The 18,255-nt window shown below is 35.1% G+C and overlaps 1 protein-coding gene across 2 annotated transcripts in view; it reads right to left on the reverse strand.

Annotated features, from left to right (window-relative positions):
- LOC114325122 (cadherin-23) overlaps window positions 1-18,255 on the reverse strand; it is a 232,050-nt gene that overhangs the window by 145,428 nt on the left and 68,367 nt on the right. For both annotated transcript variants that reach the window (XM_050650944.1, XM_050650945.1), the window contains exons 6-7: window positions 12,465-12,602; window positions 11,687-11,809 (exon numbers count right to left, since the gene is read on the reverse strand). In XM_050650944.1, the coding sequence (XP_050506901.1) occupies window positions 11,687-11,809; window positions 12,465-12,602 (261 nt within the window). The remainder of the gene's footprint in view (window positions 1-11,686; window positions 11,810-12,464; window positions 12,603-18,255) is intronic.

Consider the following 18,255-nt stretch of genomic DNA (forward strand, 5'->3'; position numbering starts at 1 on the left):
ATATTTTTATTTTCGAATTACATGGAGAAAAAGGAAGATTTTTAAGAAAATTTAAAAATTCATTCTACCATTCATTCATTTTAAACCCGTTCAACTTTTTGAAAGTAGAAATAACACTATATTAAAAGGTATTGCAAAAGAAAAACAATGCATTTAAATTATGGTGGATGGGGAGTTAAATGTATATACTTTTCATTTTTCCTTAAAGTACATTATTCATATATTTTTTTGCACCATATCTCGCTTAGTTTGTATGTAACCGACATTTAACGGTGCTCGTTTTAAGGGCCTTTTCAAACACTACAAAAGGTGTTGGTAGCATTATACACCTAAAACCTACCGTTCCTCTGTTATTTCAAGTTGAATACACCAATTTGAGCATGCACCAAAAAACAAACTATTTTCACCTACCATATCTCTTTTTGTATTATAACTAAAAGATTCATGATGGAACGAATCTCTTTGTTATTTTATAAGCTACAAAAATATTTTATATAATGTTTTTAGTTCGATTCATAGTTTTTAAGGTATTCACAAAAAATCCGTCCGAAAAGGTGTCATTTTTCAATGAAAATGGCCAATTTTCAACTACGCATAACTCAAAAAGTATTGAGTTCTCAAAAAAAAGTATAGACCAGTTTTTGCTTAGAAATAGGTTCTTTAGCCACTGCCGTGCTTATTTTGACTAACAAATTTTCCACCCCCTTGAAGAAGTGGGAACCGCCCCAAGATAAAAGCGCCATAGCATATAGGGTATATTTTGTTTCTTGAGCTATTTCCTACTTACTGTGAAAATATCAAGTACATCAATGTAGTAGGATGGAATTCGGAGCCAAATACCCTCATTGACTGCCCTACAATAATAATGCTCTGCTATGATCGCGTGAGAGAGGACACACATAAGATTATAACAAAATTTCTATTTACCGTAACTTTTCGAGTTTTTGAGCTACAGCAATGAATTTTATGTCATTGGAAAGATAATTATTGTAATAATAGATAATAAAGTACCATATATGTCTGCCAAATTTGAAATTTTAGTTTATATTAAGAAGGAAGTTACGGGCACTCGAATATTTATTTATAAAAAATTCATAACTCCCCTCCTATGGGGAGTTAAGAAATCTGACTAATGTCGTTCAATGTACTGAGAGGATATCAAAAACATAGCAAAAAATAAAAAAATTCCTTGGAGCCATTTTTGAGAAAATCTAGTTCAAATTTATGTCAAATTTTGACCCCTTAAATATAGGCAACCCGTAACTTTCTCTAAAAAACGATAACATCCTTCTTATAGCCCCATCTTTAGGCTATATAACGACTTTTTCAAATTAAACTTATCTTAAACAAGTTTTTAGATAGGTAGGGAAATGTGTCGGGTGGGCGGTCGGCCATGCTGGCCGCCATTTTGAATTTGGAATTGTCAAATTCCGTATTTTTATTTACCTATCGATGAGCTTACTTTGAGTTGAATTTCATTCATTTCGGTCAAAATTTGCAAAAATGGGCCCTAAATAACCCCCCTATTTCGGCCCCCCTTTGAGAGGTTTTTTTTTTAAAGCTTAGTTTCACGACAAAATTCTCTTAAACTTACTCATACCGAATTTTATCAAAATCGGTCCGGTAGTTTTTGCTGAGCGGTGGTGACATACGTACGTATGTACATACGTACGTACGTACGTACATACTTCCGACATGTTTTTTTATTTGCTTTTTAGACTCAGGGGGACTCAAAACGTCAAAAAAAAGTGAAATCTGAAAAATTTTTTTTGCACGATCCTATAACTTTATCTATTATACTATATATACTACGTAATAGTACGATAAAGTAAAAAACTAAATTTATGATTGTCTCAAAAACACAACATGGAAATGAAAGGTTAATACTAGAACAAACCCAAATAGAAAAAGTAAAGACATACAAATATCTGGGAACCTTGGTTGATGACAAAAAGGACCAAAGCAAAGAAATTAAAGTCCGAATTGAAACTGCAAGGTAAGCATTTATAAAAATGAAGACACTGCTTACAAACAAAGACCTTCAGTTGCCTCTCAGATTGAGGGCCCTAAGATGCTACATATTTTCTATATTATTATAGGGAATGGAAGCTTGGACATTGAAGAGACAACACATAAGAAAAATAGAAGCGTTCGAAATGTGGTGTTACAGAAGAATATTGAAAATTCAGTGGGTTCAAAGGATTACCAATGTTGAAGTGCTACGACGTTTATTAAAGGCGTTAGAAATTATGAACAGTATAAAAACAAGAAAACTGGAATATTCGGGTCACATTACCAGAGGAGAAAAATATGAGTTGCTGAGAGTTATTATGCAAGGAAGGATCTAAGGAAGAAGAAGCATAGGAAGAAGACGCATCTCCTGGCTGAGGAACCTTAGAGAATGGTTTAACTGTAGTACATTACAACTGTTCAGAGCAGCAGCCAACAAAGTGACCATAGCCATTATGATATCCAACCTCCGATAGGAGATGGAACTTTAAGAAGAAGAAGAACCTATTCCTAACAGTTTGGGCAGATACATTAACGCCATGAATATTTTGAAGCTCACTTCTTAGCTGGCTAGCAGCAACATTGGGAATCCTTAATGCCTTAAGGCGAACAAACCTGTCTTGTGTTATGTACCGGTTGTGTTGCTCTTGTTGGACCAATGTATCTTTCCTTATATTACCAGTTTCTTGAAAACGCTGCCATAACCGTCCTACAGTACTTGTGATAGAATGCACAGCTTCTACCACGTCGCGCATGTTCATCGGTTTCATACCAATATCTCGTAGCTCGTAGCTCTGTTTCCGGATCTAGTTGTTTTTTCTTTATATCAACTTAGTTAAAACAACAATAAAAAAAAATTCTAACTAGACTTGCAGCAAAAATTGTACTGAATATACTTTTAAGTTGAATAGATCAATTTCAAAAAATTTACCTTTTTTTTAAGACCAACAAAGAGACAAACCGATATAGTAAATTATGATAAGATATGTCCAACCTATGATTCAGCATTATGCAGATAATTGAACATTCATCTGCGTTTTGCTGACGATATAGTACTTATTACCGAAGATCTGGGTGAAGCACAACAAATGCTACAAGAATTATTAGAAAACGTATCTTCAACAATAGGTCTAAAAAGGAACATCAGTAAGACCAAATGTATGACAAATTTAGTTCCCAGCGAAAACCTAATAGTCTAAGAGCTAGTGAACCCTCCGACTAACGGTCGTCCTGTAAGGCTAGAAATTTGTCTAGTGATAATTCATAGCACACCAAGGCTAAAAACCATGATCTGGCAGGCATCAGCGGTGCACGTGTATCTACCAGGTGAATCGAAAAGTGCAAAGGACATCGCACACATCTTATGGAAAATATAATGTCACTCAAATTCAATAAAATTTATATGAATATATTCGTTTCAATTTAACGATCAATTCTTATCATTGCGCCAACTCTTAATTTTCAATAATAAGAGCAGAAATTGATATAAATCAATCTGAAATCAAATGGGTAGGTACATAAGTTAGAGAGAGAAAAAATATTTTAAAATACCCAAATTATAGTTAGTTCATAAATCTTCTCGAGCTCTTAAGCATCTTATTATAATAGTTTCACTAATCCGCTTAGGCCCAGCGGGGTTTAAGCTGTTTTGAATAGCACCCAGAGCAATAGTGATTATAACTGACACGTTTATAGACTCCAAAAATGTGATTTCGATAAACTTTAATTGCAATTTGCGCCGTAATTAATCATAATTAAGAGTTGGCGCAATGATAAGAATTGATCGTTAAATTGAAACGAATATATTCATATAAATTTTATTGAATTTGAGTGACATTATATTTTCCATGAGATGTGTGCGATGTCCTTTAGGGGGTAAAATAAACTTTCTCCTGTAAGGTTTAAATTTAAGTATGTGTTTGAGTAAGTCATTTAGAAGAAATGTGTAAAATAACAGGCGATTCTGAAGAGCATAAGACCTTGCCAGGCGAGGGGAAAGATTAGGGGTTTTTCCTAAAATTATTCTTTTTGCATCGAACAATTTTTTTTAGGTTTTTTGAATCATTCCAAACAGAAAATGTTTTTAGTGATTTTTCTCTTAAGTTAATAGTTCTTGTTATACAAGCGATTGAAAATTTTGAAAATTGCGAAATCAGCCATTTTTAACCCTAAATCGGACATTTATCTAAAAATTTCAAAGTTGCCAAGGTAGATATTCTTTAAATATTGATTGATGAAATCCTAAAGAGTTTTTTGCAATACAATATCGGAAACCCCTTTGTTTTTTAATTGCTAATCAAGCGGGCGCGACACTGTAGTATAAGTGAGGACGTTTGAGTTGGCATAAATTTATTATCTCGAGAATGGGCAAATTTCAAGAGAAATCCTCAGACAGGTCGATTTTTATTTTTAACTAAGGACTTTTTGGCATATATATAATACTAGTGACGTCATCCATCTGAGCGTGATGACGTAACCGATGATTTTTTTAAATGAGAGTAGGGGTTGTGTTATAGCTCATTTGAAAGTTTATTGAATTCTCTATTCACTAATATAACCATTAATATAATTATTCATACAGGAGTACAAAAATTTTTTTTTTATTAAATTAACTTTGATTAAATTTGACAAATAGAAGAACAATCTTTTTTGTACACCCCGTATAAATAGTTATGTTAATTTTTATATTACTGAATAGAGAATTAAATAACCTTTCAAATGAGATATAACACAACCCCTACTCGTGTTTAAAAAAATCATCGATTACGTCATCACGCCCAGATGGATGACGTCACTAGTATTATATATATGCCAAAAAGTCCTAATTCAAAAATAAAAATCGACCTGTCTGAGGATTTCTCTTGAAATTTGCCCATTCTCGAGATAATGAATTTATGCCAACTCAAACGTCCCCATTTATAATACAGTGTCGCGCCCGCTTGATTAGCAATTAAAAAAACAAAGAGGTTTTCGATATTTTATTGCAAAAAACTCTTTGGGATTTCATCAATAAATGTTTAAAGAATATCTACCTACCTTGGCAACTTTGAAATTTTTAGATAAATGTCCGATTTAGGGTTAAAAATGGCCGATTTCGTTATTTTCAAAATTTTCAATCGCTTATATAACAAAAACTATCAACTTAAGAGAAAAATCTCTAAAGACCTTTTCTGTTGGGAATGATTCAAAAAACCTAAAAAAAAATTTTTCAATGTAAAAAGAATAATTTTAGGAAAAACCCCTAATCTTTCCCCTCGCCTGGCAAGGTCTTATGCTCTTCAGAATCGTCTGTCATTTTACACATTTCTTCTCAACAGTTACTCAAACACTTACTTAAATTTAAACTTTACAGGAGAAAGTTTATTTTATCCCCTAAATTTGCACTTTTAGATTCACCTTGTAGATACACGTGCACGGCTGATGCCTGCCAGGTCATGGTTTTTAGCCTTGGTGTGCTATGAATTATCACTAGACAAATTTCTAGCCTTACAGAACGACCGTTAGTCGGAGGGTTCACTAGCTCTTAGACTATAACCATCCAAAATCAAGTGGTTGAATTGACAAAAAAGTACATATTACATCTCGGTAATGAAATCAGAATAAGCAAGGATAATCAGACCTGTGAATTTCAACGACGAATAACACTTGCTTGAGTGGCGTATGGTTCACTAATAGCGTTGATTGGGGTATTGGAGGAAAGATATCTCATGCTACCCAAGAAAACGAGGCCTTTGCTATTTTCGCCTCATAGATGGCAGGCCAAAAGCCACCTAGTGAACAGATATGTGAATCTCTTACCCTTAGAACGATAAAGAAATCTGTTAACATTCTACTCGAATTATTTTTGGATTTGACCACAAAACGCTACAAACTTCCTCGCTTCCGCGGCATCAAAAGCTTCCTCGGCAGCGTTGCCAGTTCTAAATGTTTTGGAAATATTCCTCAAGGAAATATGAATAATGGCCTTGTTATGTATTTCAAAAAAATTAGTTACAATTGAAGGGGTGGGTGCAATAACCAGGTAGCTCCATATTTTAAAACTTGTGGGAAATCGAAAAAAACCTCCTAAAAATTCAAAATTAGTTTATTTTTGATTATTTTTTTTCCTGCGGTGAAAGCATGTAAAGATAAAGTTTTTACGTAGTTTTTGTAAATATTATTAATATCATACTTTAATAAAATAAAAAAAAATGGAGCTGCTTTGCCAAAAATATACAAAAAAAAATAGTTTTAGGTTTATTTATATGTTATTTGGATACAAAAAGTAAAGAAACTAAATAAAATGTCCTTATTACATTATTATCAAAATACAAACTAATCAGTGGAATATGAAAACTTAAAAAACAGGTAATATTCTTCTTAGGTTACTAGTGTTCATCTTCAGTTTCGGAAGTTTGGCATTCTTCTGGCTCTACAGAAACAAGTTGTTGGTAGTAGCACATTTCAGCCTCGCCAACATACTGTCTGGCCAATTCCATGACATTTAATAGCTTATCCCTTTTCAAAGCCAACGGGGCATTATAAACCGTATTGTGTACTTGTGGAAAAATCAGTACACAAGATTTCTTTAGAAGAACGAAATCCTCAGTCACAAAACCATTCGCTGACTCTGAGCACATAACAGTCTCTCTATGTGCATCACTAAATTCGATAACTTTATATTTCGATATGGTAAATTTTGCACCAAATCTATTTTTAATATTGCTTTTCTTAAAAAATGGCTCCAGAACTTCTTTATAGTTTAGAATCATATCTTGTTTAACAGTTTTCACAATAAACTTCTTACTGGTATTTGCTATCATGCGACTCCATTCCTCTGGCAGATAAACTCTTTCTGTCTTTCTTTTTTCTTTTTCCACCAGAGCAAACGACCTGCCACAGGGCAAAAAACTATGCCCAGGTCCGGGATAACGATGTCTTATCCTCTTGAATCTTCCATGCAATAGAAGAGATTGCCAAAAGTGAACAAGAACGGAGTTGTTCTGCGCAGCACAGTTGTCACTAAAAACGTAAAGGGTTGTTACCTGCGGATCAATGTAGTTATTAATAAAATCGTGTAAGCAACTTATCACTTCATTTGGAGATTTCCGACCCGTTATTTCATCGAAAACATAACAGTAACTCTTCGAAACGCTGCCCTTATGGATGCAAAATGGATAAAACCACAACTGGCGCTTGTAGAACACGTCATCAGAAGAAACATGTGGCAAGGGCATGTTTTGTTCAAAATCAAATGACATGACTTCAACTCTGGGATCTTCCTTAGCCAAAGCAGTTTTTTCTCTTAAATCTTTATAGAAAGATTAAAAAAAATATTAAAATTATTGTATTATTACATAAAATTCAAAAGAAACTAAACAAATACATGAAGATATCAAACTTATTTTTTATATTCCATGCATATTTTTATATCTTTTCTATATTTTCTATTATATTATTTTGCCAACAGTTAAGTGCAAGAACCAGGCAGCTCCAGGAACTGCCCGGTTCTTGCTACAAACCGAAAGCAAGGTAGCTCCAAATATCGTTGCCATTTATGTGCCGTTATTAAGAGATACCCGATTGTTGCAGGGAACGATCGGCCGATTTTTTTAAGAGTAAATCACTAAAAATCTCATTTTCGTAAAAAAGTGGAGCTGCCTGGTTATTGCACCCACCCCTTCAATTGTTTAAAACAATATTTTTATAGTTTCATATATATGTAACTGTCATTCGATTTTTGTTTGCACCAATATTGAAAAAATGTGAAAACTTTGAATTATCCACGTGCATCTGTCTGACCGCGTCCGACCGCGAATATAACTCCTCCGTCATTATACCGGGTAGAATGACAAATGAGGTGTCATATGAAAGCTTATAATCCAAGGATGGTACTGAAGGTGAGAAATTTGACCTAGGTTGTCTGTCTGTCTGTCCGTCCGCCCGCGAATATAACTCCTCCGTCATTATGCCAGGTAGAATGACAAATGAGGTGTCAAATGAAAGCTTATAATCCAAGGATGGTACTAAAAGTGAGAAATTTGATTTAGGCTCTCTGTCCGTCCGACCGCAAATATAACTCCTCCGTCATTATACCAGGTGAAATGACAAATGAGGTGTCAAATGAAAGCTTATAATCCAATTATGGTACTTTCTTCTTCTTTTAGTGCCTATTCGTTTCGAATATTGGCGATCATTCTGGCTATAATTATTTTATTAACTGATGCTTTAAATAGATTAGTTGTTGTTGTGGAGAACCATTTCCTCAGGTTCTTTAACCATGATATTCTTCTTCTCCCAATTCCTCGCTTTCCGAATACTTTACCTTGAAGGATTACCTTCAGTAATTATGGTACTAAAGGTGAGACATTTGACCTAATAGGCAGTCTGTCCGTCCGACCTCGAATATAACTCCTCCGTTATGATACCTAGTAGAATGACAAATGAGGTGTCAACTGAAAGCTTATAATCCAAGGATGGTGCAAAAAGTGAGAAATTTGATCTAGGCTCTCTGTCTATCAGACCGCGAATATAACTCCTGTGTCAGTATACCAAGTATAATGACAAATGAGGTGTCAAATTAAAGCTGATAATCCAAGGATGGTACTAAAGGTGAGAAATTTGACCTGGGCTCTCTGTCCGTCTGTCCATCCGACCACGAACATAACTCCTCCGTCACTATACCAGGTAGAATGACAAACGAGGTATCAAATGAAAGCTTATAATCCAAAGATGGTAAAAAAGATGAGAAATTTGACCTAGGCTGTCTGTGCATCTGTCCGTCCTATTGAGAATATAACTCCTCCGTCATTTTACCAGGTAGAATGACAAACGAGGTGTCAAATGAAAGCTAATAATCCAAGGAAGGTATTAATGGTGAGAAATTTGACCTAGGCTCTCTGTCCGTCTGTCCATCCGACCACGAACATAACTCCTCCGTCACTATACCAGGTAGAATGACAAACGAGGTGTCAAATGAAAGCTTATAATCCAAGGATTATTATACTAAAAGTGAGAAATTTGACCATGGTTGTCTGTCCGTGTGATTGCGAATATAATTACTTCGTCACTATACCAGTTAGAATGTCAAATGAGGTGTCAAATGAAAGCTGATAATTCAAGGATGGTACTAAAATTGAGACATTTGACCTAGGCTGTCTGTCTGTCTGTCCCGGCCGCGAACGTAAGTCCTCCGTCATTATACCAGGTAGAATGACAAATAAGGTGTCAAATGAAAGCTTATATTCCAAATATGGTACTAAGTTAGTTTACATTAGTTACATTGTTGAAAACAACTTTTTTGTAGTTTGATATAATGTAACTGTCATTCGATTCAAAATTCCATCGATTAATCAACGATTACATAAACTGAGCGGATTCCAGTTTGCGTTTGTTTTATTTGAGAGTCTACATTAATTACAATCCTCGATTGAAATAGTGTACACATGTTTTATATTTCATGAAATTCTTAACAAATTTTCGAAACATATTTTTTAATGGCCACAATAAATTATGAGTTGCTTTACACTAAAGTTGTTGGCTTTTCTTGGACACACATACAGGATTGAGGTATTGGCCCTCCAATACCTCAATCAACGCTAATAGACATCTTTAAGAGCAACATCCCGATAGATATGAAACGGAAGACATTTGACCAATGCGTTCTTCCTATTATGACATGCGGAGCAGAAACTCTCACGCTCACAAAAACAATGGCACTAAAAATGCGAGTGCCACAAAGGCGCATGTAAAGATCGATTCTCGGCGTGAGAAAAAAGACAAAATAAGGTATCACTGATGTCGTCGAACGTATAGGCAAGCTGAAATGAAATTAGGCAGGTCACATAGCGAGCAGTGGCGTAACAAACTCCGTCGGGGCCCCCCCCGCAGAATTGGAAATGGGGGCCCCTTTAAATGGACCCCCAATTACGAAATACGACTTGTGTATCAAAAACTTATATGTGTTATAGCCCCCATAAATGAACGTAAAATACGGCGATACCGTGTAATTTTCGGTGTCACCGTCGAAGTGGTCAAGTCAATACTTTTCGAGTTATTTACGGGTGAAAATGTTCTTTATGTTGTTCTGAAGCTATTTTCTTGTGGCATTTTTATAATCAAGTATATTCAAATGGGAAATAAGCCACAATTTTACCTAAAAATGATTTTATTAACGTTTCGACGCCCAAGTCGGTTGTCGTTGTCAAAATACAAAATAATACTAAATAAACAAAAATGTTGTTGCTTAGTAAAAAATTCTTCTAATAATTTATTTAATCTGACTCATTTATATCGGCAATTCAGACACGTATTATACATTTTAAAGTAGACGACTTTAAAATGATATTGCCAATATTGATGAGTTGCGTTCCTGGGACGACTTTACTAAAAGATAGTTCATTCGATTACATAAAATCAATCCCAACTCAAGAATATCCGCCACAAAAAAAATCATAGTCTGCTGATGGATTATGCAGTAAAAAAATAATAAATCATGTTCTGGAAATTGTTCAAGAACGTAATCTTGAAGTTTTCTCAACATTACAATATTTGTTCCTCTTAAAATTTGGTGCTCCGTCAGTTGTTACACTTACTAGGTCGTTAAGGGTTAATTTAAAATTTTCCACACAGTTCCTGACTACTTCAAAAATATGATTTCCATTTGTTAAAATTTCATGGATGAGCCGACAAATCTGTGCCAAGAACCCAAATAATTGTCCGCGTTATGTTGAAAGTTTGCGGAAAAATCACCCGCTGCGAAAGTGTTCATTAATATCTGCATTATCTATCTAAGTATATTTAATTATCAATATTACAATATTAGGATGTAAATTAGTAGATAGATGTAAATTAGTAGTGGACGACCATATAATCGAACAGGTAATGGATTGCAGATACTTAGGTGTGGAAATATCTAGCGACAGGCATCTGTGGCAAGAATCAAAACAGCAGGCAACGAAAGCAGCGAGAATATCTGGTTTCCTGAGGGATATAATCTGGCGGAATAAATATATGAGCACCGAAAGCAAAGTCCGCATTTATAAGACATGTGTTAGACCCGTACTGACATACGCAGCTGAGACAAGGGCCGAGAAAACAAAGACCAAACAAATAATGAGAACAACAGAGATGAAAACCCTAAGATCCATAAGAGGTATCACACTCAGAGATAGAATACGAAACGAAGACACATTGAGAGAGCTAGGCGTTCAAGACGTAGTGAGATGGACAAGAGCGCGACGACGCATGTGGAGAGACCACGTAGATCGGATGGACCCTGAACGTATGGCGCATTGGGCGAAAACACAGAAGCCCAACACCAAGCGACCCATAGGAAGACCCAAAAAACGATGGTACGAGAGTTGGAGCTCCGGATCGCAGCAAAGACTGTAACAGAAGAAACAGGACATAGTCCTATTACAAGAAGAAGAAGAAGAAGAAGAAGAAGAAGAAGAAGAAGAAGACAATATTAGGAATAATTAAAAAAGAATCTTTAAATAAAAATAATTCACTTTTTTCCGAGGGCCGCAAAAAAATGTCTAAAGGGCCGCATGCGGCCCGCTGGCCGCACTTTGCCCACCCCTGCCTAGACCATTTTGATGTGTGTATTTGTATAGATATATTGGATATAATATGTATTTTTAAATCTAATGATGATTTTAATTGAGGATCAATCAGTATATTGATTGTAACTTACTTGTTCGGTCAGTTCGTCAAATTGATCAAATAATGTTATTTTTGACCATTTTGGAGGTCTACTTCTAATGTTGATAACATTTACCACAGCACTTTCTTGTGGTGAAAGATTACCTCCAGAATCCTAAAAATAAAAAAAAATAAATTTATACAATTTTATTATTAACAGAGATACAGAAAGATGAAAAAATTTCGAAATTTGGTGAAAACTTAATACAGTAGACTCCCTCTATATCGAGGACTGATATGGCGGACTAATTACCTCGTTATAAGCGGATCTTGTTATATCAGACAACAATAATATTGTGCGCACCACCACCACTGAAATGTTTTGGTGCCTCTTACGTAGTTTATTCGGTATCTATGGTCGAACTCAACAATGAAATTTGGCCATCGTAAATTGTAAATTTCTTACAATATTCAATATCGGTCGATAGATAACAAGAAGGAAGAAGTTTATTACAGGCGGTGGAATTTATTACAGCACGGGTCTCAATAAGCACACAGATGTTGGACATTCCTATATACAGGCAGTTATGGTATTTATTTATGGCCATCACCACGCCAAAAACAGGTAAAGAAACATATTCTTCGATTTCATTTTTCCTCGTTATAACCAAAAATGCCTCGTTATAGAGGGGTTATAGTTCAGTAAGAATTTCATGGGACGTCTAGTGTACCTCGTTATAAGCGAAAACTCGTAATAGCCGTGTTCGTTATAGAGACAGTCTACTGTAGTTAAAAGTGTTGATTAGATAATATACAAAAATATTTCTTACATTTGCTTGCACTGTAAACTGATAAAAATTGGTATCCTCATAATTAAGTTGCTTTAAGAGATACATAAAAACGTAGGTGTCTGTCTCAGTATCATTTGGTAGAGGCTTTCGCAAATCAATTGCGAATATATCTTCATCCTAAAAAGATTAATTTAAAATTATCTATTTTGTCAAACCTTCTGTTTAGTTGGCATAATTTAAACTTAAATAAATATAAAATATATAAAAATGGGTGCCGAAACGTCGAGTTTTAAATTTTCAACGCGGTTGTTCCCGAGAACTTAGTAATTTTTATTCATTTGACCGCGAAAACCTTTCCGAACATTTCATTCGCTCTACGGGGAGGAAATTTTCATTATTACTAAATCCTTTTCTACTCTTCTTACACGCAAATACCGTCTTCTCTGTGACCTTGCTTTTCTCAAATCATGTCATGACAATCAAGTCATTCCAAAATCTCTTCAAGTTAAACATCACACATTCATTTTCAAAATTCTTAGAACTGGTTTTTCGCATTTCCGAAAATCAATTCATTCCACCCGATGCAACATAGACACAACAAATTCCCGACTTTTCAAAACCTATAATGACATCCATTCTCACAATATGCATCCATTATTATGGAACACTTTCGATCGCCTTTCTCACCAAGAAGCCCAACACATTTCTGACATCAAAACCCAAACCCATAAACGCAAACTGGCCCAACTTATCTCTCAGCAAAATCTACAGCCCCTTTAAATCAACAACCTTCTACTGTTGTACGTAATTTCTCAGATATTCACATATCCAATCCAGCCACCAAAGCTCTCTCAAAAGGTTGCAATTTTTCCGTCACTCCACTTTTGATCCCAACTGAGAAAATTATTTGTCAAACTGAAGAAGGTATTTTTCATCTTCCTTCCAACCCAGACATTGTTATCCTTCCGGCTGACAAAGGTAATGCACCGTCATTATCAACTCTTCTAATTATTTCGACAACATGTTCAAACTTCTCAATTCTACAGAATACAAACGCGTCCCAAACGATCCCACTGCCTAGCTAAAAAAACAACCAAATCCATCATAAATAAGTCACTTTATCTCCAGACATCAAAAAATCTCTTACATCCAGAGAAAAATCGTCTGGTCATTTGTTAAAAATTCTTTTCTGTCATGAAATTCGTGCTCAATGACCCACAAAACTTCCGAGTAATGGTTATTGACTGATTTTGAATGAGTGTAACATAACACTACAGGCGACGAGTTCCACACTGGGCACCAGGTACCTCGGAGTCTATCTCATGAAATTCGTGCTCAGCGACTCCAAACCCCTCGAGTAATGGTTATTGACTGATTTTGAATGACATAAAACTCCAGGTGACGAGTTTCACCCTTGGCACCAGGTACCTCAGGATTTCGAATGCCATAAAACTCCTTCTTCTTCTTCTTCTTATACTTGTTGTAAATCTGTCGATCTGTTAATTCCGACGTTGAAGTATTTCTTGAGAGGTAGACTGCCAGCTATCTGTCCATCTTTTTGGTGGTTTCCCCGGTGGACGCTTGCCTGCTGGTTTCCCTTCTAGAGCAATTCTTGGTAGTCTGTGCTCCTCCATTCTTTTTACATGACTGAACCATTCTCTTCGTCTTTGCCTGCCCCATCTGACTACATCTTGCACGTTACATTGTTCCCTGATGATGTTGTTTCGTATTCTATCTCTTCTTGTCTTCCCTGCTATTGCTCTTAGTGTCTTCATTTCGGCTGTTCGTAGCATGCTTTTGGTTTTATGTTTGTCTTCTATTGATTCAATGCCGTAGGTCATAACAGGTCTGATGCAAGTTTTATAAATTCTAACTTTGCTGTCCATTCTCATATATGGGTTATTCCAGACCAAATCTCTCAAACATCCGGACAAGACAGCGGCCTTGTTAATTTGTCCTCTTATGTCTCTCGCTGGGTTATGATAACTTGATAACTCTACGCCTAGATAATTGAACTGGTTTATCTGTTCTATGGGTTTCCCCTCTACCACTAGCTTGCATCTAATTGGGTCTTTCGCAATGGTAATGCATTTTGTTTTCTGCGTGGATATGTTCATGTTGAGTCGTCGACATGCTTGATAGAATCGATAAAGTTGTCTTTGTAGGTCATCCTCGTTCTCTGCCATCAGGTCTGAGTCATCCGCATAGCACACTATACTGATTCTACTGTGGCCGAGTCTGTATCCTAGTTGTAGCGATTCCACATCTTCTATTATTTCATCCATTAGCATATTGAATAGAAATGGACTGAGGCTGTCTCCCTGCCTGATTCTTTCTGGTGTTGGTATGTTGGCCGTAGTGGTGTCGTTTGTTTTAATTTTTGTCGTGTTGTTATTGTTCATTAGTTTTTTAATGTTGTTCTGAAGCTATTTCCTTGTGGCATCTTTATGATTAATTATTTATATGGGAAATAAGCCACAATTAAAATGAAAAAAATAATTTTATTAACGTTTCGACGCCCAAATCGGGTGCCGTTTTCAAAATACAAAATATTACTAAAATAAACAAAAGTGTTGTTGCTAAGCAAAAAAAAATTCTTCTAATAATTTATTTAATCTCACTCATTTATATTGGCAATTCAGACATATATTATACATTTTAAAGTAGAAGACTTTAAAATGATATTGCTAATATTTATGAGTTGCGTTCCTGGGACGACTTACTGAAAGATAGTTCATTCGATTACATGAAATCAACCCCAACTCAAGAATATCCGTCATAAAAAATTATAACATGTGATCTGTCTTTAAAAAGACAACCAAATGCAACGACAGTAAAATTCTCGCGTTAGAGACTTCATAGTAAATCATAAGGGAAAACCAGGAAAAACCCTGTGATACTATCCCGACATCGTAAGTATTTGGTCTTACATTAATTTACTCTCAAAAAATAATACCAAATTCTGACTTGTAACATGTTTAAATTATAAATAATATTAATAATACTAGATATATAAGAAAAATATACTGAATGTTATATAATGTTATATAATGTTACCCATACTGAAAGAGGAAGTCAATAGAAAGAAAATACCAAGATTAGTAAGTCAATAATATCGAGCTAGTACATATTTTATATTTTAGTATTACTTATATATCTAGTATTATTAATATTATTTATTATTTAAACATGTTACAAGTCAGAATTTGGTATTATTTTTTGAGAGTAAATTAATGTAAGACCAAATACTTACGATGTCGGAATAGTATCACAGGGTTTTTCCTGGTTTTCCCTTGTGATTTACTATGAAGTCTTTAACGCGAGAATTTTACTGTCGTTGCATTTGGTTGTCTTTTTAAAGACAGATCACATGCTATAATTTTTTATGATAGACCTGGATCCCGCGTAAGAAAAAAAAGTTGATTAATAGCAAGCTGAAAATTTGTTAATAGCTTAACGGTGTCTAGTCGGACAAACATTGATGCACGTGAACACTGAAACAGGGGAACTTTTAATGGTGGAGCATGATAAACGTGTCGTCCTGACAAGTTTATGATGGTGAAAAATAGCAAGTTGTTTTTAAGTTTATTCAATAGCCAACGTTATATAATATATGAAAAAATGTTTGTCCGACAAAAAGGTTGGGCATTTTAACGAGTCCGACACGTAGAACATGTCACATCACAGGAACTATGTTGGTGATGAATAGCAGTCTGATTTTTGCATGAGAGTTTAATGAAACGTTAAAAAAGCAATTGGAAGTTCTGTCGGACAAAATGAATGGGAAATTTTCCTAGTCGGACATTCTAAACATGTAAGATATAGACAAAAATGTTGGTGATAAATAGCAAGCTAATTTTGATTTGTTTATGTAGAAATTATATTTTGTAACGCAAAAAGTTATATGTCGGACAAAAAGTTTGGGCAAATCGAAGGAAATAAACAAAAAACATTTATTCAGAATGACTTAGTCACATATTGATAAAGCTATTTTGGTTGTATATTATTATTTATATTCACATATTTGCATGTGCATATATATACATGCTCACTCCAAAAACAGTAAGGTAAGTATCAATGCATGTATATGTTACAGTTCAAGTTGATTCTCAGTTAGAGTTGACTCCAACTAGTTGGAGTCAACTCCAACTGAAATGAGCAGTAAAAGTTGATTTTAAAAATTTAAATCAACTTTTACTAGTTGGAGTTGACTCTTCCTGGATCGATTCAGTAAATGTTGATTATACGAGAATCTCAAGTGCATTTTTGATGAGTGTGCGTTTCTTTGTTTTGACCGTTTCAACTACTTATTAGTACAGTCTGTAACGTCGCCCCCGTTAGGTAAATTATTCTGATTCGATTTTTTGCACAAACTTACTCAAAGAAATACACCCGTATAACAATCCTTATAACAAATACACACGCGGTACCGCGGTCGAAAAATTGTTTAACCAATTTTTGTTAACCAAATTCACAAAAATAATTTTTATCTACTGTATCTCATATTATGTAAAAATGTAAAGGTTTTATTGTGTGAAAATTGTAAATATAGATAGCAGTAGATGAAGAGTTTAAGGTGTGTCTGAAGTAACAATGTATTTTAAATGGGTTTTACTTTTTCGCACTGTTTTTTAGCACACTGTCATATAATTAAACATCCTTAACTTTCGCCTTCGGGAGGAAATCAGACACGCCCTTACAAGGGCAACTGAAATGCTCACAAAACAGCGACCACGGAAGCAAAGATGGATGACAGAGGAAATATTGGATTTAATGGATGAAAGAAGAAAATGCAAACAGCACAAAGCAATGTACAAAGCATTAAATAGAACCATTAAACAAAAAATAAAAATTGCAAAAGAAAAATGGATAACGGAACAATGTGAAGAAATCGAAAACTTATATAAAAAACATGATGACTTCCATCTGTATAAGGAATTCACAGGCACGACATACTCACAAGGACCAAATAATCTAATCAACGCAGAAGGCAAACTGATTTCAAGCCCTGAAGAACAAATAAACATGTAGGAAGACTATATAAAGGAACTCTTCTATGACATCAGAGAACCTCCTACATTAAATACCGAAAACGACGAAGGTCTTCCAATACTAAAGTCCGAACTGGAATATGCTCTACGTCAACTAAAAAACAACAAATCTGTAGGAAAAGATGAAATACCAGCTGAGCTATTGAAGTTAATCAACGAGGAAAACTTAGACCTTCTTCTTGGACTATTTAATACTGTTTACAATACAGGGACTATCCCTAAAATATGGCTTGAATCAGTCTTCATACCACTGCCTAAAAAGAAGAACGCCAAATTATGCCAGGACTTCCGCCTTATAAGTCTATTAAATAACATTCTGAAGCTTTTCTTGCGTATCATACAGAACAGAATATATTATAAAAAATGTGATGAGGTCACCGGTCAAGAACAATTTGGCTTCAGGAAAGGTATGGGGACACGAGAAGCAATATTCTGTCTTCAAACTCTGGCACAAAGATACAAAGATCAGCAAGCAGACCTTTTTATCTGTTTCATAGATTTTGAGAAAGCGTTCGATAGGGTGAAGCACAAGACCTTGATAGAAAGATTGAATGACATCGGAGTAGACAAAAGAGATTCTAAAATTATAGAGGCCATTTATTGGAATCAGACAGCAATCATAAAGACCAATGGTAATACGTCAAGGCCAATTGAAATACAACGAGGTGTTAGACAGGTTTGTGTGCTATCACCCAGTGCCGGTTTATCCACTGGGCGCTTGGGGCGGGCGCCCAGGGGCCCGGGGCCCGTCCCTTTGAATTATAAAAAAATAAATACGC

The sequence above is a fragment of the Diabrotica virgifera genome, chromosome 5 (assembly GCF_917563875.1).
Source record: "Diabrotica virgifera virgifera chromosome 5, PGI_DIABVI_V3a".
NCBI classification, from domain to species: domain Eukaryota; kingdom Metazoa; phylum Arthropoda; class Insecta; order Coleoptera; family Chrysomelidae; genus Diabrotica; species Diabrotica virgifera.